The sequence below is a fragment of the Madurella fahalii genome, assembly GCF_045866475.1.
Source record: "Madurella fahalii IFM 68171 DNA, scaffold_1, whole genome shotgun sequence".
Classification (NCBI taxonomy): domain Eukaryota; kingdom Fungi; phylum Ascomycota; class Sordariomycetes; order Sordariales; genus Madurella; species Madurella fahalii.
Genome location: NW_027263971.1, coordinates 5210609 through 5234295, shown reverse-complemented (window position 1 = coordinate 5234295; position 23687 = coordinate 5210609). Strand labels below are relative to the sequence as shown.

The window sequence follows — 23687 nt, the reverse complement described above, 5'->3', positions numbered from 1 at the left end:
CGATTGTCTGGTCGAGTTCCCGACCTCGAGGCTTCGCCCTTGCAGACCAGCGGACTCGGTCCCTGGGAAGGCTGCAGGATCCGCGGGCTGGCTAGGCTATCCGGCTCCCTGCCAAGGCAGAGAAAAGTGTAGAAAGTGGGCTGCTGGAGCATTCTCTTCCTCGCAGCCAGTTAAGGGCCACGGTTCGGCAGCAGCCTGGCCCGGCACGCAGCACCGGCCAGCAGAGACTGCCGATAGCCCACCATGCCAGCTGCTCTTGCGTCCCAGTGGAGGGACCGCCGCCGTCTGGTCTTCCAGTCCGTCTTCCAGACTGGGGTCTCGCAGCCGACGCCCACGCCCCAGCCAACATCAAGTAACCACTTCGTGGAACCCGGCCCGTCATTCGTCGGTCACGCAGCGTCGGCAGCGTCCTTGGTCGACCACTCGCTGCAGTCCTCGCGGCACCACCAGCAGCACAACACGCACCATGGCCGTGGGCACACCCTCCAACCTCTAGGCGAGCACCTCGGCGCATGCCACCCCGCCTCCGCCTCCGCCTCCGCGCGAAACACCACTCCTGTGCTGCCACACCAGACGGTAGCACAGCCGGTCTTCCCCTCGCTCACGGCGGCGGCAAATGACCAGGTAGCCTATGACCAGGCATGGCACGTTGTAACCGCCCACATCGCCCTGCCCTCGTCTGCCACCGCGGACGACTCATTTGGCATCCTGGCGGCAGAGTCGCAGCAGGCACCCAGGAAACAAGACGCCGACAGCGGCTTCTACGACGCCTTTGCCCTCGTCGTCAACGCCAGCACTTTGCTGCCCCGTGCCACTCACACCGACGACATCGTCGCTTGGCACCTTCGCCAAGTGCGGGTGCACTTTGCCCAGCACGTGATCCCCCTTTTGGCCGGATGCGTCGCCGATGAGGCTGACGGCTCTGGCGGTGCGGTCGGTGAGCGCGACGACCCCCAGGGGCCGGGAAGGCGAGGTAATTATTATGAGAGGCACATAGTGATTGTCATGAGCAGTATACGGACGCTCGAGGCCGCCTTGCGTCTCTACTTCTACGGCCTCGGCCAGCTCCTCTCGGGCTTCAGTCGCCTGTCCTGCGGCGGCCCAGAGGCGGCCAAGGAGGCCGAGCTGCTCCATGCACGCTTCCGCCGGGACATACATGCTCTTGTCAGCAACTCGGCGTCCGAGAGCCTGATGGCATCTGTAAAAGTTGTCTTGGTTCGCCTCGCGGGGACGATCCTGGGCATCCCTACCCGAGATGAGCCGGGAACAGGCAACGCACAACCAGCTCGGCCGGCGCCGCCGGGACGTGACGATCTGAGAGCCGCGGCTGCCAGAGAACGGCTCCTCGAGTTGGTTCAGCAGCTGAACGACGTGGGGTTAGCCGGAGAGCGGTTCCATGTGCTGTTCGCCGAGGTCATGGACGCCATGATGTCCGAGTTTGTAACCGGGGCCTATGCCGGCGTCTGGTCGGCGCCCGACCCTCGCTCCTTCTCGGCTGCTATGAATACGGTGTCGCGGGCTGCCTCGTTGTCGGCGGCGTCGCCATGTATCCGTTCCCTCAACGACTGGGTCGAGAACCACTTTGCGCAGCTGAGTTTTCAAGTCCTGTCCTGCATCTCGCCCGATCCCCACGGCCCCTTGCCGGTGTCCCTCGGCGACCTCAAGACATTCCAGTCCCTTGCCCTTGGCCGTCTTGCGGCTCTGCGCATTGAGGAGCTGTTCGACATCGTTCTGGCGTGGCCCGCTTCGCGGCCTGCGCTTGACGATCTGCGTGGTAGCATCACCACCGCCGCTCGCCGCAAGCAGCTGACAGATAGCTTCTCGCGCACACTGCAGAGGAGATTGCTGCACCCGGGCTGCAGCACTCTCGAGATCCTGCAGACATACATCTCCATCATCCGCACGCTCCACGCGCTCGACCACAGCAAGGTGCTGCTGAGCCACGTCGAGCCCAGTCTGCAGCTATATCTGTGTCAGCGGGAGGATGCGGTCCGCATCGTGGTCTCGGGCCTTCTGGCCAGTCCCGAGGAGGTGAGGGCCGCCAGAAGAGCTAAAACAGTCTGGCGACGGCAGGGGAAGAAGGGCTCGGGGGATGTAGAGGAGGATACGAATACAGACTCATTCGATATCGCGCCCTTCACCACTCCAACCATGCCCGGGAAGTCTAGCATAATGACCCCGGGGGACCGGAAGCTGCGAGATAGCAGCAGCACGGACGTGCATGACGACCCATACTACGCAACAACCCTCGAGACGGCGCCCGCCCCACGAGCAACCAAGCTCGTCGAACTCGCCATCCTGCTCAACGACCCTTCCCAAACCCGCCGCACCGCCGCTGCCGACGCAGCATCGGCAGCCGACGAGGACATCGACTGGAACGACATGAACTGGGTTCCGGACCCGGTCGACGCCGGCGCAAACTATAAGCGCCCCAAGAGCGAGGACGTCATCGGCACACTCATCTCGGCGCTCGGCAGCGAGGACGTCTTCATCAAGGAGTTCTCGGCCGTGGTCGCCGAGCGGCTCCTCGGCGAGCCCGCCCGCTTCGACCAGGAGCTGCGCGTGCTCGAACTGCTCAAGCGCCGGTTCGGCGAGGCGGCGCTGCAGAACTGCGACGTTATGATCAAGGACGTGCAGGACTCGCGGAGACTCGATACCGCGATATACAGGGCGAGGGGGAGCGGCCAGACGAGGCTGGTTCTGGACTGGGATGCGATGGCTGCTGCGAGCGGTAATCGTAAGGAGGCAGAGGAGGATGTAGAGTACCACGCGAGGATCCTGTCGAGGCTGTTCTGGCCTGGTTTGGAGAGGGAGCATTTCCTTCTGCCCAAGGTCATCGCCGAGCAGCAGAAGCGATATGAAAAAGGGTATGAGGACCTCAAGTCGGGGAGGAAGCTTGCTTGGCTGAATCAGCTTGGTCAGGCGAGGGTGGAGCTGGAGTTTAGCGACAGGACGGTGACGGTGGATTGCACGACTGTAGAGGCCACGGTGATTTATGCTTTCCAGGACGAGGCGGGAGATGCTGATACCGCTACCGCTACCGCTACCGCTGCCGGTGCCGGTGCCAAGCCGGTACGGAAATCCGTAGAAGAGTTGTACGAGCAGCTCCAGATGGATGAAGATCTCATCACGGCGGCCCTCAACTTTTGGGTTGCCAAAGGCGTCCTCATCCACCGCGCGGGGAGTCAGTACTACGTCGCTGAGACGCTCGACGACTCCTCCGCCGCTGCTGATCCGGCCGCCGGCCCTGTGCCCGACCACCCCGCAGCTGCTGGAACCGAAGCCGAAGAAGAACCCGCAGCGACGGAGAATACGAGCGGGGGCGGGAACCTGAGCGCTGGGGAACGGAAGCGCCGCGAAATGTACTGGCGCTATATCCAGGGTATGCTTACCAATGCCAGCGCAACCATGCCGCTGAGCCAGATGGCCATGATGATGAAGGTGCTGATCACCGACGGGTTTCCGTGGAGCAACGAGGAGCTGCAGGAATTTCTGGGGGAGAAGGTCGCCGCGGGGGAGATGGAGATTGTTGGGGGGAAGTATAAGTTGAAAAAGTAAACAGCTTTTCGTCTAATTGATCTCTGGACTGCAGAGGAGGTTTCGGGACTGCGTACGCCATGATATGATACCATGGGGATTGTTCAATGACGGGGGAGAGGAAGACGAGGTGACGCAATCGAGGGTAATACAAGCAACACTTGCTTTGTAGAGTGATGTTTGACACCTGCCTCTGCTGGCTGCACTTACTCCTGGTTCCGAGATGGACACACGAAGAAGTTGGGGGACTATCGTGTATACAACGGTAATTCTGCCCATCCAGCTTGTACCATTCGACCACCGCTTCTGACTGCTCGGCGAGGGTAGGTGCCATCGTGTTGTCTGTCAAGTGGAGAATGGAAAGATGTAGACCGTTTCCGTGTGCTGTTGGACTATAGATGGGGAAGACCTGCTTGGTCCGTTGAGAGTTGAAACGTCCTGCATACCCTTCTACCTCTTATTGTCAAATGAATCTAATTCATCTCTGGCAGGAGCAGGAGCCGTGAGCAAAGACACGGATGAAGAAAGCTTTTCCATTGTCCAATCTTCATCCTATTGGTCTCTTAATTCAAGTCGGAGTCTCGAGGCGAGAAGGCGTAGATCAAAGCGTCAGCTCGTCGAACCGCTTAGGCTCTAATCACGGCAGTAGCCTATTCTTTGACATGCTCGGAACTAGAATCGGTTGCTTGTTTAATGCTATGATGCTGCTGATGATGATGATGACCACGATGGAAACCCACGAGAGATTTGATGCATAACATGGCGTTACGACTAGTACTGACGGCTGGAGTTAGCCAAGCAATACATTCCCTATGGAACGACTCAAGTAGAATTGTCCAGGACCTCAACGGGATGCTGTCGAAACTCTTGTCCACTAGCAAGCTGTGCAAGAGGCAAAGAAAGGGGGACTCGAGAGCTCAAATCCCCCCCACATCTCTGCTCCAGTCCATGCTCCTTGCTTGCTTTGTACTACGATAGTGTAACCCAGACCCATCGAAACACCTTGATAAGCGACGATATAGCCGTATCCATTCAAGGAAGCGCATCCAACGTCATGTAAGCAAGTCATCCTCGCGCCGCTGGGATCCGGAAATTGTGCTTCACTCGGAGGAATCGATGATAGCATGCCCCACTTAACATGACATTGCGCGACTGCCGTCTCCCCCCCCCCCCCCCAGAGTCATCCACGAATTCATAGGAAGGGAAGAGGCATAAGAAGTGGCCAAAAGAGGCCTTTCAGGACATTCTCAAAAGATTATGTGAGGAATGGGGCTGTGCTGGCACCGGGGAAGCGCATCTCCTCAGCATTATGTCGCCCGTTTGCACCTCGGAACGGTGCCTCGTCAAAAATTGCCATTTCCCAGCTCGGAACAACAAATCCACATTAGCACAAAAGATGCTCTTGGAGTCCAAGAGTCCGCGGGGCGGGAATATTCGGATGCATACAAACCCAGCAGCAAAAGGGGTGGAGACGCGCATCACATTGATTGTTGCACTCTCGAGGAGGCAACGATCAGATCCTAGTTTGGTGAGCAGCTCGCATAGCCGAGAGAGAGAGAGAGGAGCGTGCACGATCAGCACCAGTTAGCGTACGTACGTAGCCAGAGAAAAAGCCACGTAGAGGCCTGTCGCGGCATCCCGGGTTGCCTTTTTGCCCACTTGGACAAAGCGTGTCACCGCAGGGTGCGAAAGTCAGTGCGATGGTACGAAGGGAAACGTTTGCGACAAAATTGCCACGAAATTTGGGGTGAGGTGTTCCGGGTGTAGGCCCGGTTCCGGCGGGCTCGGGGGGGTGGTCCCCGGGGCTCCGCTTATCGCCGCGAACCCGGATGGCCGGGGACGAAAAGGGAAATCGCCCAAAAATGGAGCGAGTTGGTTGGTTCGTCGGCGGGGACTAACGTCTTGCCTTCGGATTCCGAGAGGATAAACTGCGCCTGTGTTGCAAAACCCGCTCAAACCAGCCGGGGAGTCGGGATGTGGCAGGGATCAAGCTGGGTCATGTGTGTTCTCGTTCGATACCGGTTGGCTCACTACAACCAGGAGAGGGGAGGCAGAGGGCCGGGGAAAGTGGCCCATATAACACCGCGTGCTGCAACCCCTGGCGTTGCTTGCTCGCAACCCTTCAAGGGGGTGGGATGCTAGGACCGGAACAAGAGCGACGTTTCCGCTGGGGCGGAGATGCGCTATTTGCTGCAAGGATGCGGTAACGAGAGTCGGATGGTGGCAAAGAAACAATAGGCCCAGACAGACAGGGCGTCGAAGTCGGTCCATGTGCTGGGGGTTCGCCCAAACAAAAAATGAACAACAACAACAACAACAAAAAAAAAAAAAAAAAAAAAAAAAATGCCGCTGCGGTGCGGATATATAGCCGTTTTCCGAGGCTATTGCCGCAGGATAAGCCGGTATTTGGTGGCCGACGGGACTGTGCGGGCGTCTCCCAACTGCCCCATCAAGGGCCGAATCGGACAGTTTGTGCCTTTCTTGTTTGTCTGTGTCGGCAAGGCGGCCTGGCAGTCAACCATTCGATGGGTCCCGCCCGGCCAGAGTGTGTGCGCCGGCCCAGGGATGCCGTGCTCGCCAAGCGGAATCGGGGTTGTGCGGGCGGGCAAGCTATTTGACCACTTGGCTCCAGCGAGGCGTTGGTCAGGTTGGTCGGTCAGGCATTGGATCGTGCCACCACCACCAGCTGGGTCGCTCGCCTGGTTTTCTGGCTTGCAGGGAGATGCTGGCTGGAGCCGCTCAGGAGGGGCGGTCCAGGCCCATTAAAATAAAGAGAGGGGCTGAAGAGGGGTAACATGAGCATCAAACACATCAGCGCAGAACCACGGCTCAAGCCATCGACGGCCCTGCGCGTTTTGTTGGCAGCTGCGCAATTAAATCCGCGCAGATTACGACCTGCTCCTCTGCCCGGTATCTCTCTGCATGATCTCTCCGTCCGGCCCTCTCCCAGAGCTCTTGTTACTTGTTAGAGGGCCGCTGTCGTCATCATCGAAATCGTGCCGATAAGAAGCTATTTCATCATCCGGGGCAGGGGTAAGTGATCAACCCCAGGATCTTGATCGCAAGGGGCGAATCAGGACGTGGGGATATCTCCAGGCGATGCTACAGCCAATGGATAAGGCTTCCAGGGGCAGGGATCAAGGCCCAGAACATGCCAGAGCTCGACAGCGCCAAGAGCGGCGTCCGGAAACTCGAAACTGTCGTTTGGCGAGCCCAGGGTCTGCCAGAGCAAGGGGCCGGCTTCAAAACGAAGCGGGCGCCGGCCCTCGCTCCCTGAGGGCGGCGAGAACACAACTCTGCGGCAGTGCTGGCACCATAAATTGCACTATATCCATGCGTGGCATAAAAGCCTGTTTTATTTTGCGAGATCCGAAAAGCAAGGGGCCGGGCCGGGGGAGGAATATTGTTCCTCGGCCGGATTTTATCCCCAACGCTGACCCGCGATGGCGCCGAGTTCGGCAGCCAGCTAGCTGACCGACGGCAAACCAATTTTCATCAAACACAAAAAGCCTCTGCGACGTGCGCTACACTGTTCCGTGGACAAAGGATGATCAGCATCAAGGGCCCGAGAGAATGACCCGCAAGCTCTAGCATATTTGGGCATGGATTAAATTGCAACAAAACTTGAACCTTTATGACACGTCGCCCCAGCGAGCTCACCCGAGCCTGAGGCCGCATCCCATGGCGGATCTCGGGCTGTTGCTCAACCGGTCTTTGTGGACACGGCAAAGTCGGAAGGACGAGGCGAATTTTTTTTTATTTTTATTTTTATTTTTATTTTTATTTTTTTTTTTTGGGCCGATGGCCGACTACCCTGACTGACACGGGAACAGCGGGATTCCAGGACCGAGCCCGAAGAAAAACTGTCTCGCATTTGCTGACGGGAAGGGCGATGCATGCGCTTATACGAGACGTGGTCGGGTGGTATGAGGATTTGCAGCTCTGTACGGCGACAAGTGCCTCACAGGTGTTGCCGTAAGATTGTGTTCGTGATACCCAAGCTGCCTGAAGGGCACTTCGCAGTGTGGCAGAAATGGGCCTCGCATGATGACCAGGACACCTTTTTTTTTTTTTTTTTTTTTTTTATTATCTCTCATTTCATTTGGCGCAGAGTGCGAATGAAGCCGCAGCCTAACCTCGCATTCCGGCAGCCAGAAGCCACGGCAGTGTGATTCAGGGATCAACGCCTTCAAACCAACACGCCCCTCAAACGGAACATCCGGAAAGCCGTCGTATGTGGGCGTGGCGTGCTGGCCCGGGGTCCTTGCTAGGTACACACACGAAGAAAAAGGCCCCCTTGCACAGGAACTGCTGTTGCCTTTTTATATAGTTTTTTGCAACTTTGTAAGCGAGTAACACTCGCCGCCTGCGTACTGCCCGCGGTTCCGGCCGATGACCACAGCATGATGGCAGCGGTGCAGACCCGGGCGGAAACGGGCGGCCAAGGCAATGTACCTCCGGAAACAGTGATGCCTTGCAACTTCATTCCTAGCCTATATACGGCCGCTTGGTTCTCCATTCCAGGCGCCGGAAAGGTATGGAATCATTGGACAGGGGAATGGGCTTGTCCGGACGATCATGGGCAGCAACTCGTTCTGCTCGTTAAGAGGTACCGGCGGCTTTCTCGACACCAGAGATCCGAGTGCGTCGGTTGCACCCCCCCAAGAGGACTTTTGCCCCGGGCCAGCACACAGCGGGCATCCAATCCGACACGTAATGCAGCCTCCGAGGTAGCAAGTTGATCAAGGTTTCCGACTCGAACCTGGCGAATTGCTAATCGAACGGGGACCGAAGGACATGGCGGGGCAAGAAAGAGCCAGAGCAACCCGAAGCACGAAGTAGCAGCGAAGTAAAACGAAAAGACTAAAAAAGAATAAAAATAAAACAAAACGCCCAAGTACGTCGGGCGGCGGACGACTCAGCTTTGGCTTTGGCACCAACACGCTCCCAAGCCGCGAGCGTTTCTCATTTGATTGCCGTCGATAATGCGCGGATGGGCGTCTGCTCACTGCAGGGAGACCCCGCTCGGAAGGGCCTTGGCCGCTGGTGGCCCGGCATGGTGTTCTAGGTAGGTATGTATGTACTGTATGTACAGTACTTTAGTGGGGAAGCACGCCAATGGAGCGAGCCAGCCAGCAAGCCAGCCAGCCAGCCAGCCATCGGCTTGGACGGATGGGAAATGCAAAGGAAAGGGTTGGGGCGGGAAAAAAAAAAGGGGGGGTTTGCTGAAATAAGCCACCGACTCGCACTATGCTTGCCCTGTTCTGTCCCTCCCTCGCGAACTGCGCTCCCCGTCGGGCCATGCTGGCACACTGGACCGGGAGTTGCTGCATCCAGCAGCCGCCCAGCCCGTTGCGCTTTGTTACCTGAATCGTCGTCGGGTTGTTCCCAAGCAAGGCTTGCTGCTTGCTGATTTGCAGCAGCGCTGTGGCGTCGTCCTGCCTTTCTGGCCGTTTTTGTCTGCACGCCCAAGCCGATGCCGCCTCCCTGTAGGTAGCAACCGCATTGGAAGGTTACTTTTGCCCTTCCCACCCCCTGCTCGGCAACCCACTCACAAGGGCGGAGAGTAGCAAGTGATGTTGTCTTTGACACCTCTCGCTCGCACGCTTGCACGCTCACACAAACTGAGCTACCTAACTCGCTCGTTTTCTCCACCGACGCCGCGCTCCACCGCCAACAACGAAGGCCCCCCCCCCCCCCACCCCCCCCCCCCCCCCCCCCCGGCAAGCGATGCGAGACGTGCGAGGATCGCTCTAGCCGTATGGAGCTTCCCAGGTCTTTTTAGTGTCTGCGCTTCCTGCCTGTGACCTAAAGCGAATTGATTACGACGAGACTTGTGACTTTCTTGTGACTCGGTGACCTGACCTGGCTGGGCTCGACTTTGTGAGTGCCTTGCTGTGCTCCGCCCTCGCGCGCCCCCCGTCACCCCTCTCCGGTCCCTGCTGCTGCTTTGCCTTGATGATACAAAACCGACGCCATCCCCAGCTTGGTCCCGGCCGCTCGTTCTGCTTCTCTGCTCGCCTTTCCCGCTCACTTTCCGACCTCGCGGCCATACTGCTTCCCAGCACACCTCATCGCTCGCCTCCCGCTCGCCTCCTACCCACCCCCTGTAAACCCCACTCCGACCCCAGTCGCACTTATCGGCCTCTTATCATTGACAAGTGCCTCTGCCTCGGGGAACGACCGACCGAGGGAGCGGCGAGCGTGCGAGCAACACTGCAGGGTCACGAGTTTTGAGCAGCCAGTCTCCTCGGACCCGAGCTGGGCAGAAGTTGGCTGATTTTGTCCTATTTCGGTCTTGTTCAAGAACAGACCGATCTAGGTCCCATTCACTCTTCCGTGACAAACAGCGACGACAGGCAAACTACCTGCCGACTCGGCCGGCCGATCAATTATCGACTTTTGATGGTTCATTCACCTTGAACTCTACGGATACAGCTTACCGACAGACTGCTCCCCTCCTCGCCCTCTCTACCCCTGGTTACGAGTTTGAGGAAATTGGACCGAGGAGCGCCTTATCGAACCGGGTTGTCTTTGTTGGGCGTTTGCTTTAGAGTTGGGGCGGGTTTTCGCATTTTCGAAGGAGACGGAGAAGAGCTGGCCAGGTAGAAAGCAGCGCAATCGGGGTGCATGTGTGCAGGTGCGCTGGTTGCTTCGGCTGCTGGACACGTTCGCGTCTTGAACGAGCCCAGGACAGCACCACCACGTCGCTGCAGGCGTCGGTCCGCTGTGAACTGCGGTGCAGGGAAAATTCGACAGCGGGGGAATTGCCGACGAGGTGCGGGACCGGCTTAGCCAGGGCCTGAGGTGTTGAAAGGAAAGAAGAATCGGGCTGTCGCGGTCAGACAGCCCGCCCTGAGGGCCATGGACTCGATGGAGTTTATGGTGCAGCAGCCAGAGGCTGCCATGGCACAGCCCCAACACTTCCACGGGCTCCAGCGCCAGCAGCACCAGGGCTGCCCATACTATCAGCAACACCACCAGTCGGGCCTTCCTCCCCCGTTTGTGTCCGACCATCACCCCCATTCACACGCCCACGTTCACGCCCACGCCCACGCCCACTCCCGCTCCCACTCGCACCCCAATAATTACCCGATCCCGCACCAGCAACCATCATCTCCCAACCGAAACCTCTCACAAGAGTACCACCACCACCAGCAGCAGCAGCAGCACCAGCACCAGCACCAGCACCAGCAACAACACCAACACCAACACCAACACCAACAGCAGCAGCAGCAGCAGCAGCAGCCTCCTCCTCGTCCCCAGCAACCCTCACTCCCACACCCACACCCGCATCCGCATCCGCATCCGCAGCCCTACGGCCACTCGCACGCCCACTACGATCCAGTACACTCTGCTAGCAGCTCGTGGAATCAGCACCAGGGGCCCACGTCCGCCTTCCAATGGCCCGGACCCTTCGCGGCGCCACTGGGGCATAACAACAGGCTGCCAGTGCCAGACCAGCTGTATTTCACCAGCGGGGCGGGTGTGCCTACTGGTGCAGGTCAAGGTCCTGTGCAACCTCCATTGATCCCTCCCCCGCACCACGATTCTTGGGCAGTGCAATTGCCTTCCTACCGCCGTCCTCCAGCAACCACCCGCTTCCACTCGACAGTCCCTCAGCAAAATAATCCTAATACCGGCCCCAGCCACAGCCAGAGCAACAATACCATGGATGCCGTTCAAGGCGGGGGAGGCTCTCTGCAGCCCTCGCGTGGCATCAGCCTTCCGTCCCTAAACCCAAATCCGAACCCGACCCCGCCGCTTCCTCAGCCGACACCGGCGACTGCGTCTACCTCTGGAGAGTCTGGCTCGGCCGTTCTCCCGCCCTCCAGCCGTCCCCCGCTCTTTACTGCCCCGGACAACTCTTCGAGACCGCAGGACCGCGGGTCCGGGAACGGTTCGTCGTCGCCGCCTTCGTCGTCTTCATCGTCGACCTCGTCGTTGTCATCGTCGTCGTCGTCGACGGCGATTCCCCCGCCACAGCTGCCGCGGCCGCCTCTATTTGGGGCCATGGAGCCTTTGCAACGGATAGATATTCCTCCCGGCCCTAACAGTGCCCATCCGGCGCCCGAATCCGACCGCCCCTTATTTCCTATCAATCCTGCCATGCCTCACGGCCCTGACCGCCGCCGCTATTATACCACCAGCCGCCGTGTACCGCGGCCGCCGATCCCTACTTCGGTTTCTCAGCACTCCGACTACGACAGTGACGAGGATCTCGAGCAGCTCATGGACGACGCCGACGATCAGACGCTTCATCACTACATAGAAGAGTTCTCGGCTGGCAACCCTCAGTTCCGCGCTCTGACCGAGGACCATGTCCGCGCGAGCCAGATTCTCCGTGGTCAGATCTCCAACAAGCGAGTGGCGTCCAGGAAAGCCCTCTCCCAGCTCCAGAGCGTGGATCTGAACACGCTGCCCGAGAGCGAACGAAGTAAGCCGTCATGGCCGACATGCCTCCCATTTTGCGTTTGCTGACCCGTCCCGCAGCCTGCGTCATCTGCTACAACGACTTTGGCGTGCCGAATCCAGAAGGCATCAACGAGGCCCCACTGCGTCTCCCTGGCTGCAAGCACATCTTCGGCGATCACTGCATCAAGAAATGGTTCGAGGAGTCGGATAGTTGCCCGTACTGCCGCGACAAGGTCCATTCGGAGCCCGTCTTCCCCCCAAGTTACCGTGCCATCCACAACATGTTGCGGTCCTCCTTCCTACGTAACCGGCCGGCACCGGACAGCGGGACTTCGACGTTGGTGTAACCCTCTATCCTCCCTTCTAGCCTTTGGGACTGGCCCTACTTACACACATTCTAGGTTTGGTGACGAGGAAGCCCTTGCCCGGCTTATGACCCAAGACCGCGATGCCGCCCGCCTCATGGCACATCAAGACCGAGGCCCTGACGGGGCTCCCCCGAGAACCTTCCAGACGGGAGAACGGCGGTCGCCGCCTTCTGAGGCTTCAGAAAACCGGAGGAGGACTAGGGCTCGCCACGGCAGCTTCCGTGCCTCGCTGCCAGCCGGCCCGCTCGCCGGCCGTACTCCGGCATCTCATACAGCTGGGGGGCCGGCGCCTCCGCAGCACAGCCCGCCTCGTGAGCGTGTATTACCCCCTGGTCTTTCGCGTTGGCCTCATCAGTTCTCACTGGATCCGAATGGACCACTGACACTGCCCCTCGCAAGCCAGTCTACCTCGGGCAGCCAACGCCCTTTTTTTACCCCTATGATGAACATGGGTCCTCGGCCCAACTTCTTCCAGCACATGGAGCCGCAAGGGGTGGGCCCGAACTCAATGCCGCTCGGACCCGGCACGCTGAACCACAGCTTTAACAACCCACCGTACTCGGTTCCTGGGAATGGAGGCCAGGCCGGCGCCGCCTCCACACAGCCGCCAGCGTACTCCACCGGGCCCCAGCAGGCCGCGACATTCTCACAGCAACTTCCTCCGGTTATGGCACCTCAACAGCCGTTTGCGGTCCCTTCAAACGTCGCCACTGGGCCGCCGGGCACCGTCGGCGGAGAGGGTATGTTGCAGTAGGGCATGGGGGCATCAAATGTCATGACTCCCATCAGCAACACCTCCCCGTGGTACACGGGATTCCCACCTCCCCTAACTCTAGCATTCCATCCGTTGCCCATAACGTCGTCGAGAACGAACAACGCGGCCCCGATTGTTGCCGGCACAGGACGGGCTCCATCTTGGCAGAACATGGGGCCGTGGAATTGCACGGCACTCGGAGTCGGAACGCATTCGGGGTTCCCGGGATACCCAGCGCTGATACAGTGGCACCCTCCACCGACGCGAAACCCACAATTAGCACGAGACTGGAGTGGTCAGGGATCCAAGGGCCCCTCTATCTCTACTTTTAACCATCACGCACTATAGACTTGTCCTTCTCACTGCACACGGTGCGCGCGCAATTCGTTCAACTCATCAGTTTGTTTTTTGATTCCCGAGGGTTTGGTTTGGTTGGTGGAACGGGGTTATGACTCGGCGCCGGCGTTTTCCTTCCTCTCGGGGTTGCATGCAGAATGGGATATGATGTCTCAGATTCACCACTCGTTTCTTTCGCCCGGGACTCCTCTTATCGACGCGACTCAACTACCCGACTACTTGACCCAGTCTTAGGACGATTTTCACTTTCTTCCAGGTTGTTAATGGGGGTTTAATACGGATAAGCACCTGGTGCGGCAACCATCAACGTCATCTGGAGAGCGGATCCGGAGGGGGAGGGAAGTCGTGGATGGAAATCCACTCACCTATTTCCCCTCATAGGAGACGATCAGACAAACAACCTGACGGCAAGGGGCTGGAGCGGAAGATAAATAAAGGAAGCAAAACGAGCGGAACCCCGATGGGGTATTTTATGTCTTATGTTTCGTCATGACGCGGACGCACGACGTGGACACAGCGTGGGAAAAGGAAACGATGAAGCTTAGGTTGGCACATGAGATAGCAGACAGGCAGACAGGGAAATTAGGCATCTGCAGCGCATGCATCGCTTTTATTTTCGACATCCAGGTCGTTTACTCTGTTTACCGTTGTTTTACCACGGGACAGCTAGATACTTTGCACTTGAGTAAACGATACGGAGACTGCCAAGTGTCAGAAGGAGGTTTGGGGCGTGAGGTGATCTTTGAGGGCACGACGGACGGAGAGAGGAAGGACACAGCGGGGGTCTGGGAATCAAGTCTCGGAACAATACAGGCCATTGCCCCCCCGCACCCGTGTATGCCACCTTCTGAATGGGTCTGCTCCTCACCCCTGATTCATTCCATATACTGCTCGCCAGATACCGTGTAGGTTAGCAGGGTAACCGTCGTGATTGTAGTTTGCCTACAACACGGCTCAGCCCGCAAGAGGCAATTCGTTGAGTTATTGGGTTATGACGGGTACATACATACGTACATCCAATACATACGGCGGTCGCGGAAGCCGACAGGGTGAGAATGGGCTAGCCTTTATAAGCGGTGAGTGGATAACCGAACTCTAATAGGAAAAAAAAAAGGGGGGGGGGGGGGCATCAACGCTTAGACTGGCTGAGACTGGCGGGGCGTTCAGAGATCCCGGATTCCAGAGAACCGCGGCTCTGCTGTTTGGGAAAGTGAGTGGGGGCTGGTGTAGGTTTAGAATTTGGGGAGTGGGGGGTAGACTGGTGATGAAGGAGTTCCTATATCGGTGGTGGGACTACCTAGCTCTGTAACATTTCATTACCCAGGTGAGAGGCACGTCTCGAGTTACGGGGGGCTTTAAGAAGCCGTTAGGGATTCAACCAGATGCAATTGCTCAAACCGCTATTCAAACTTCACCATGCCATATCCTTGACTCGACTGGTACGCCAGACAATGCTCCCCAAGACACACCCACACCCACACCCACATACACGCAATATATATATGTATATCTATCTATCCAGTCCCCCTCACAACCTTGATGTCCGCCGCTGACCACGACCATGTCCCTGGCCCTGGCCCTGTCCCTGTCCCTGCCCGTTCCCGTTCCCATTCCCGGCACCCCCGGGCCCCTGGCCGCCGCCTCCGGCTCTGGCGCTCTGCACCAGCACCCAGGCGAACTCGGCCAGCGGGCCCCTCGCGTCGCCGTACCGCCTCGCCTGCTCGCTGCTCGCCTGCCTGCCGGCCTGGCGGGCGGCGATGCCCTGGCAGATGGCCGACAGCCGGAAGATGTTGAAGGCCTGCGCCCACTGCAGCTCGCGGCGGCGGTCCGCCGAGGGCCGGCTGCTGCTCCTGGCCAGCGAGAGCTCCAGGGAGGACGAGGGCTTGGGGAAGGCGGGCGGGGCGTCGACGACGGAGAAGTAGAGCGCCGTGATCTCGTCGGGCGTGGGCAAGCCCCGCGTGGCGCGTGGGAGGAAGCCCGGGTGCACGTTGACGGAGCGCCGGGGGTCGAGCCGCGCCGTGAAGTAGGGCGTCAGCAGGTTGGATATGTCCGAGAGCGGGTGTCCGATCGTCGACATCTCCCAGCTGGTTCGGAAAAAGACGCGCGCGCGCGCGCGCGCGCGCCCCGCATGTTAATGGATGGAGAGGTCGGGGATGGAGGAAGAGAAAACGAGGAGAGGGGGAGGGGGGTTGGGGTTCAAACTCACTCCAGAATGCCAATCACGCGCGGCTCCGTCTTGTGGAAGACGAGATTGTCAATCTTGAAATCGCCATGGATCAGCGTCCCGCGGTCGGCGGGCTGTTGGCTCTCGTCGGCAAAGAATTCCATCAGCTCGGCGAAGTGCGGCAGGTGGCCGACGGGCTCGCGCGTCTCGACGTCGCACACGGCGGCCTGGGCGTTGCAGACGGTGCGCCACGTGTTGACCTGGCGGGTGTAGAAGCCCGTGGGCTTACCAAAGTTCTCGAGCCCGACGGAGCGCGGGTCGATGCGGTGCAGCTTGGCCAGGGTGCGTACGGCGTCGGCCCAGATGGCGCGCCGGTGGTCGGGCAGCACGCTCGGAATGACGGGGTCCTCGAAGATGCGGCCGTCGAGAAACTCCATGATGTAGAAGGGCGTCCCGATCACCGACTCATCCTCGCACAGGCAGTAGGCCCTGGGCACCGGCACGTCCGTGTCGGCCAGGGCGGCGATGATGCGGTATTCGCGCTCGACCTTGTGTGCCGTCTTGGATACCAGCTGTCCGGGCGGCTTCTTGCGGAGGACATAGCGTCTGCCGTCGGGCGCCGTCAATTGGTATGTCGGGTTGGACTGGCCGAAGCCGAACTAGGTGCCGGGCGGGGGATGTGAGCATTTGGGCGTCGATCGGCGGGCACAGGCGTGAAGCGAGCAGAGGTGGCATCCGAGAGACTTTACCTGCTTGACGTCCAGCGGCACCTCGATGGCGGGCACGTTCCTCGAGATCCAATTCTCCAGCGCCCTAATGTTGATGGGCTGGCGCACCCGTCCTGCCATGGCGTCGATGGAAGCTTGTTGCCGGCCCAATGTCGGAGCTGACGGGCGGGCAGTGACAGAGCGAGGGTTGAAGTATGGTTGTGTTGTTGTTCATCGCCAGCCTCCAGGGAGCCCGGCAGCCCAGGATCCCCGCCCACCGCTCCTTGGTTAGCTCGTTCCACCCCCGCAACCAATGAAAAAGGCCGTCTTGACGCCAAATGACAGCACCAAAACACTTCTCGCCGAGTGACGGGCGCGTTGTTGCATTCTCGACTCGACCTGAGACCGAGGTACGGCGGCCGGGTCGGGACATAGCACCCCCGCGAGCCGAGGTTCCTCAGCTTGCATGGGCCTGGGGCCGAAGCCACGGCATCACATTTCCAGCTCCGGACCCCGCACGGAACGAGCCGTGCAAGATGGAGGGTGGCAATCTGCAGGTTCCGGCAATTATGTACTTGGGGGCCGTCTGTATCATCTGGCTTGCATCGTGGGGAATCTCATGTTCAGAGCAAAGCATCCCAATGATCGAGTGTTGGTGATGGGAACGCTGCTGCTCTTATGTATTGCATAATCAATGTATGAGGTTCTGGAAGAGCGGTGCAACGGCGCAGGACATATTCGGTGCATAAGAAATAATCCAGAATGCCATCTTCTCTAAATAAAACGGGACATCTGCGTGTCAAGGGAACCATGAAAAATATGTGCAAAAAGAAGAATCGAATCTGGATGTCCCAGAAGGTTGTTTCCAAAGATTGGGGAATGGAGTATTTTAGGCCAACTCACGGTCACATCCGGTAAAAGGCAGGAAATGAGTTCGGTCTGAGTTAGCCTACTCCGCTGGGAACTGCCGAAATGGAACCTTATAAACCTAGTGTGTGGCCTAGCCACCATATCGCCTTATCGTTATCAGCAATTTGCAAGGACCGAGGATAACCGGCGACCATCAGGGTACACACGGGTAGATCAAGACAACAAGTATCGCAGCATACGAATGACGATTTAATTTGACCGTATCCGCAAATCTGCCCCAATATCCCTATATTACGTGCAACGCCTTGTCCGGACAACAACCTAGTTAATCATCTATCAAGTCCGTCTCTAATCATCCTCGATGTCATCATCACTAATCACCAGGCTCTGCATCGGCAGACTAGCCGCTTCTTCCCCCTCATTCTTGACCCTTCCGGCACGACTGCTCAGAATCGCCCCTAGACCTCTCTTCTTCCGCGGTGTTCCCTCTTCTGTGGGCCGATCCGTGGCCCAGGATTCGGTCATCCCTGAAGCACCTCCACTCTCTTCGTCCGGTCCGTCGTCGCCCTCGTCTTCCCCTACCCCCAGCGGGCCGATACCTTGGAATGAAACTATCCGCTCGAGGTCTTTGGCCCGCATCGTCCCAAACGAACACCGCCGCCGACGAGCAATGTGAGCCATGTACGGGAGCCGCTCGAGAAGAAGCTCTTGACGCGCGGCACTGCCCAAGGAAAGGAGTGGTGTAGAGTATGTATGAGATTGGGTTTCGGATTTGGCCGCCGATCGCGCCGGCCGCGCCGGCAAGGGAATCTGACTACCAGAAAACCCATTACTGCCCGACTTGCGAAACGCGCCTGGTCCACGGTTCGTAAACGTCGACGCCCCCTGTGACTGCGTCTGCGTCTGTGTCTGCGGTGGTCCCGGCCCGCCATCCTCCCCCTTTAACATCTTGGTCGCCCACATGTCAGCCAAACCCTCCAGCTCCTCCTTGGCCCGCCACAATTTCAGATAAGTCGGGTAGAACATCTTGTAGGCGTCCCCGCCGCGCCCCGTAGGGTGCGTCTGCCGTTTCACGGGCGACGGCAGCGAGAACAAGAGCCCTCGCACGGCGACCTGGAACGCCATCTCGTCTTGCCGCAGGATGTGGCTACCAGAGTCCTTGCCACAGTATCCGGCTCCGAACCCTTTGCCGCCGAAGAAGACGTCCCACGAGGGACACAAAAGGTCGCTTTCCGACAGGTAGTCGAGACAGTCGTTTATGTAATCGAGCGACGAGTTCGGATCGAGCGGACTGCTCTGCTCGCAAGATAGGGCGTAGTTCTCGTGCAGAGACGAGATGAAGGTGTGCGTGTCGGTGCCGATCTCATCCATGAGTGTGTCAACCGCCACCTCTGATCGCTTTGGCCTTGAAAGATGGGCCATGTAGTCGGGCAACAACTCTGCCGCCGCCTCGGCTGACCCCGAGGGGAAATCGCTCCTCTTGTTGTAGACAACTTTTCCGACGGCATGGAATATCCCCAACGTTGCCTCCCGTTGTGAGACCAGTTCAAGGCTGTCTTGCTCACCCTTAGTCAGCGCTGGAACATCCTTGGACCCCCGCTTCGGCTTCGTAAACGCGACTTTGGAGCCCCAGTCCGCCTCGTCATCACCCTTGACGCAGAGGAATTCCAGAGACGAAATGGCGTTTCGGATGTCTCCGATCTCGCCCAGTCGCTGGAGAACAAGAGGCCCCGGAGTCCGCCTCCTTCCCGATTTTCGGGCTTCCTTCTGCACCACCAGCTCCAATGCTTTGCTCAAAAAAGTTGGCGCAACGGGGTTGAATTCGATCACGCCGGTGCCTGGGTGTCTTAGGATCTCCGGGCCGAGCAATCGGTGCGCTGTGAAGCTGTCCGCCGATGCCGATGTCGTCGTAAGCAACGTCTCCGAAATGACCATGACGATGGGCGTAATGGGTTCCGAGCTGTGGTCGCTGCCGAACCCCATCAACGTAGGCGTGTTCGCCGCCAAAAACTGCAATATCGCAGTCCTGAACGCCACCAATCCAGTCGACGAGCGCATAAAGGTGTTCGGGAATTCTTCGATCAGAATCAACCTCCTCTCCGAACCCCCATTCATCCCATCCGCAGTTGAAGCGTTCGCCGTCGGAGGCGGCGGCGGCGTTGCCCCTTCCTCTTCGATATCCAATTGCCCGAATTTCCCTCCCCGGCCCAGAAACTCCTCAAACTGCGCCGCCGCCGACTGGTACGCCGGCCCCACCATCCCAAACGAATTAGCCGGATTCCTCCACTCTAGTACCTCACACCTCATATCCCGCGCCAACAGCCGCACTGTCGTTGTCTTTCCTGACCCTGCAGGGCCCTTCAGCACCAGCAACCTCTGCCTCATCCGGCCTGCGAGCACCTCCTCCAACCAACGCCTCACATCCAGCACCTTTCGTTTATGCACTGCCAACTCGTCCAGGCTAACCGGCGCGAACCGTTCCGACCAGGGGCGGGCGTCATTGTCACTGTCGGCTGTTGTCGTCGCTGTAGCTGCTCCCTTTGGCCGCGGCACAGGCGGCTTCAGGAATTTCCCACCACCACCGGCGTTAGTAGTACCGCCTCGCTGAGATCCAGTTCCCGGCCCAGCTCCCGCGCCAGCCCCAGCAAACCTCTTGTGCGCCGCCTTGGCCTTGCCGACTAGACTACTCGATGCCGCAGCAGCCGAGGACAAGTATAGCGGCACGTCGTCGTCATCGTCGTCGGCATCCTCCTTCCCCCCCTTCGCACCACCCCCCTCGGAAATGGGATCGCTGATAATGTTGTCGAGTCGTCCGTGTCCGTGCCCGTCCCTTCCACTTGTACCGCTGCCATGGCTCCCGTCATAGCCGTTGCTATTAAACGAGCCACCCCCGCTCGCAGACTGCGACGAAAAAGAGGATTGGCTCCTCAGCGCCTGCTTCGAAAACAGCTTCAACAGGTCGCCCGACTTCCCCTTCCCCTTATCTTTTTCCTCCTCCGCCTTCCTCTTTCTTTGTGCCCTCGTCCGGGACTTGACTGGGCTCGTACTAGGGCTCCGCGTAGTCTTGGCCGGCGGCTTCGCGACCGAGGCGGCGCGGGTGGTCCGCTTGCGTACCGGGCTCGGGGAGTCAGGTACGGCGGCAGCGGCAGCGGCAGCGGCAGCGGTAGTGGAATTTTCGTTTCCAGTTTCGTTTTTTTTCTTCTCTGGAGACGAGAAGAGGAATCGCTCGAGGGTGTTTTTGCTCTGCTGCTGGACATCGGCATCGTCATCTGAATCGTCGACTATGCCGCGCCTGCGTCGCTTTGCAGGCGGCGGCGCCATTGTGGGCTTTGTACAGGAGGTGATGGAGCATTTGTCACATTTCCGTTAAATAGGGCAGTGCAGGCGGGTACTTTTCTCGTATGCTGCTCAATGGCACGGTTCCGTGGTGCAGCGATGGATTTGTTGTGACGGTCGTCGCGCCAGTCAGGTAAGGCTGAGATTGCCTGGCGTTCCTGGTTCAGCTCTCAGCGGCAGCTCTGCATCGTCCGCTGCTATGCCGGCAGGCAAATAAGAGCAAGTGATAACCCTAACCCTTCAGCACCTCGATCCAGCACCTCGATCTCGCACCCTATCATCACATCGAACATCATGTCTCTTGTCATGAGCAGGGGTTGCATGAGTTCGCCCGATTTTGGGGACTGCAAAAAAATAACTATTACATTCTGTCGCTTCTTTGCATCCGGCCATGCAGATCAAAAAGTCCATCCCTCAAAGTCATCCGCAAACCTAACCGCAGCCGCAAGATACCTCTCATGGACATCCCCCCAAGTTCTCGCTGCCTCCTTCATCGCCCGGATTGCTACAAGTTCATTAACAATTGGGACATCCCCACGATGAACCTAACAGAAACTCACCTTTGACATAATGCGCATCCGTCGCCCACTGAGAGTTCAGCGCCCTCGACTCAACATGCTTCCACCCCTTGCCCTTCAAATCCCCCGGCACGTAGTCGGGGTCGATCTTGGGCCTCAGCTCGGCAATATACACGGCCAGCGCCAGCAACCACCACTGCCTCACCAGACTGATGTGAAACTTGGTCGGCATCAGCGGCAGCAGGATCCTCACGGCATGGCTGGTCGTCAAGACGTGCACTACGAAAAAGTTGTAGGCGTGCGTGCCGGGCGGTACCGTCGCCACCAGCATCGCCACGGCGGCCTCTTGGGACTCGCGGAACTGCTCGATCGGGTCGGCCGACGAGGACAGGTCCCAGGCGTTCCAGTACTCCAGCACGAGGGATTCGTGCTTCTGGAAGAGCGGCTCGATGTTGGCGAAGCCGGGCTCCTTGAAGAGGCCGTCGAAACGATCGTCCGAGGCGAGCTTGGTGAGTAGTTCTAGGGGGGAAGTCGAGGAGAAAGGGGGAGGTTTGGTGTACGAAGGGTCGTCGAGGTACCGGTGGAGGAAGTTGTACTGCGTTGCGGTCAGACCGAGGGCCTCCATGGCAATCTCACGCGAGTCAAACTCGTAGGCGTAGCCGAGGTGGATGAGGGGGTGGCCGACTGTGCGGATGTTAGTGGAGGCGTCTTGGGAGAGAAGAGGGGAATGAGATAGCATACGGCCGCCAATGAGGCAGTTGATCAGGGGCTCATCCCCTTTAAACATATACTCCTCGACCACCTTCTTCCAGTCGTACGCATACTTCATGGCCAGGGCATCCTCGAAGAAATCTACGTAAGCGCGCTGATATCTCTTGTCGCCTAGGTAGTCACGCCAATCGTCCTGAACAATTTCCGAGGGCGACTCCTTCCATGGCTCAAGTTGTTTGGCTTCCTCGTCGTATATATCATAAAGTTGTTTTGGTTCCGCGCCAAGGTGGTAGGCTGAGCACAGGATGTGTGGCATGTGGTTGTCGAACTGCAAGTTGTGGTATAGAATGGAGTGGTTGACATGATTTGCCTTGAGTAAGTGTTTGAGTGTGCGCGGCCTCTTGTCCGGGTTCGCTTCGACATTGTGCACTTCGACGGGCTCGAGGTTGATCGACCTAGGCGCCTCACCGGGAGCCACCAGGCGGTTGACTAGGGGCACGTATGAGAGGAACGATGCCATCTTCTTGTTGTTGCTTCTCTCTCACTTGGGTTACCTCACAGGCATCGTAGTGAGTCTGATAGATAATTAAGACGAGCCGCTTCTTTGAGCGGGGAAGTGTTTTCTACTCTGACCACAGCCAACCACACTCGCTGTCCTCGGTGTGAATCTCGCCAGCCGATTTGTTGAAGATGCCGTACAAAAATTGGAGTGATGTCAGTGCGGTATAACCATTGGCTCACCGCCAGCTGCCCGACAGCCGCCCGCCTACCCCAGCTTGCCAGCCCGGTCCAGTGACGGGCCGCACAGGCCCCCTGTCGGATCTTGGTCCTGCGTCATGCTGCCCCGCCCCCGCCAAATGTCCCCGTTTCGAATTCGCGGAGAGCTCAAACTTCATCCCAAGTCTCAAAGTGCCGCACAGAGCTCAGGCAGCTCTCAAGATTATTTTTATTTCCTAAAAGGAGTACCCTTATAGTAGCAATGGCGCCCAAAGCTATCATCGCGCCGTCCATTCTCTCAGCAGACTTCGCCAACCTCGGCGTGGAATGCTCCAAGACCATCGACCAGGGGGCCGACTGGCTCCATGTCGACATCATGTAGGTCCAAGGCCAGAAACCATAACCACCACCAGCACCGCCAACTACCCCAATGCTCACCAACACCCACCGCTCCACCAGGGACGGCCACTTCGTCCCGAACCTCACCTTCGGCCCTCCGGTCGTGGCCAAGATCCGCACGCACGTCGACAAGCCGACCGAGAGCTACGGCAAGGGCACCTTCGACTGCCACATGATGATTGCCGAGCCGAAGAAGTGGGTCAAGGAGTTCAAGGCCGCCGGGTGCGACCTGTACTGCTTCCACTACGAGGCCGCCGTCAACTCGACCGCCGCCGAGAGCCCGGACCCGGCCGCCGCCACGGACCGCAAGACGAGCCCGCGCGAGCTGATCCGCTACATCCACGACCAGGGCATGCTCGCCGGCATTGCCATCAAGCCCGCGACCAAGGTGGACGTGTTGTATGACGTGCTGGAAAGTCCGCATAAAGAGGAGAGGCCGGATGTGAGTTTCCTCTTTTCCTCCTCCCCTACGTTGGTTTGGACTGAAGATGGGTGGGTATTGATGTTGGCTGCTGCGTAGATGGTTCTGGTCATGACAGTTGAGCCTGGGTTTGGCGGGCAAAAGTTCATGGCGTCGGAGCTGCCCAAGGTGCAGGAGCTGCGAAAGCGGTATCCGGACCTGAATATTGAGGTCGACGGAGGGTTGGGACCCGGCACCATCGACCAAGCTGCCGATGCCGGTGCGAACGTCATTGTTGCGGGGAGCGCCGTATTTGGGGCCAAGGATCCGGCGGGTGTGATCGCGTTACTGAGAGAGGCAGTGGATAAGCGGGGCGGAAAGTTATAGGACTGTCAGTCGGTGTGGAATTGGTCTGATCTACGTCGAAAACGTAT

The 23687-nt window shown here is 58.7% G+C and overlaps 6 protein-coding genes across 6 annotated transcripts; 3 read left to right on the top strand and 3 right to left on the bottom strand.

Annotated features, from left to right (window-relative positions):
* Nucleotides 1-243: 243 nt before the first annotated feature.
* MFIFM68171_01607 (uncharacterized protein) lies at nt 244-3558 on the top strand (the record flags this gene model as incomplete). Its single annotated transcript, XM_071057029.1, has 1 exon — nt 244-3558. One exon carries the CDS (start codon nt 244-246, stop codon nt 3556-3558), a length of 3315 nt encoding a protein of 1104 aa, XP_070913130.1.
* A 6843-nt stretch (nt 3559-10401) lies between these two features.
* MFIFM68171_01606 (uncharacterized protein) lies at nt 10402-13074 on the top strand (the record flags this gene model as incomplete). Its single annotated transcript, XM_071057028.1, has 4 exons — nt 10402-11974; nt 12031-12289; nt 12354-12639; nt 12724-13074. The coding sequence occupies 4 exons, from the start codon at nt 10402-10404 to the stop codon at nt 13072-13074; spliced, it is 2469 nt and encodes an 822-aa protein (XP_070913129.1).
* A 1885-nt stretch (nt 13075-14959) lies between these two features.
* Nucleotides 14960-16443, bottom strand: MFIFM68171_01605 (uncharacterized protein; the record flags this gene model as incomplete). The annotated part of the gene is made up of 3 exons (XM_071057027.1): nt 14960-15515; nt 15638-16254; nt 16345-16443. 3 exons carry the CDS (start codon nt 16441-16443, stop codon nt 14960-14962), a joined length of 1272 nt encoding a protein of 423 aa, XP_070913128.1.
* Nucleotides 16444-17520: 1077 nt separating this feature from the next.
* Nucleotides 17521-20493, bottom strand: rad17 (RFC checkpoint protein Rad17; the record flags this gene model as incomplete). The annotated part of the gene is made up of 1 exon (XM_071057026.1): nt 17521-20493. One exon carries the CDS (start codon nt 20491-20493, stop codon nt 17521-17523), a length of 2973 nt encoding a protein of 990 aa, XP_070913127.1.
* Nucleotides 20494-20906: 413 nt separating this feature from the next.
* MFIFM68171_01603 (uncharacterized protein) lies at nt 20907-22257 on the bottom strand (the record flags this gene model as incomplete). The annotated part of the gene is made up of 3 exons (XM_071057025.1): nt 20907-21013; nt 21069-21710; nt 21768-22257. 3 exons carry the CDS (start codon nt 22255-22257, stop codon nt 20907-20909), a joined length of 1239 nt encoding a protein of 412 aa, XP_070913126.1.
* Nucleotides 22258-22716: 459 nt separating this feature from the next.
* RPE1 (RIBULOSE-phosphate 3-epimerase) lies at nt 22717-23640 on the top strand (the record flags this gene model as incomplete). Its single annotated transcript, XM_071057024.1, has 3 exons — nt 22717-22832; nt 22914-23295; nt 23374-23640. 3 exons carry the CDS (start codon nt 22717-22719, stop codon nt 23638-23640), a joined length of 765 nt encoding a protein of 254 aa, XP_070913125.1.
* Nucleotides 23641-23687: the final 47 nt, after the last annotated feature.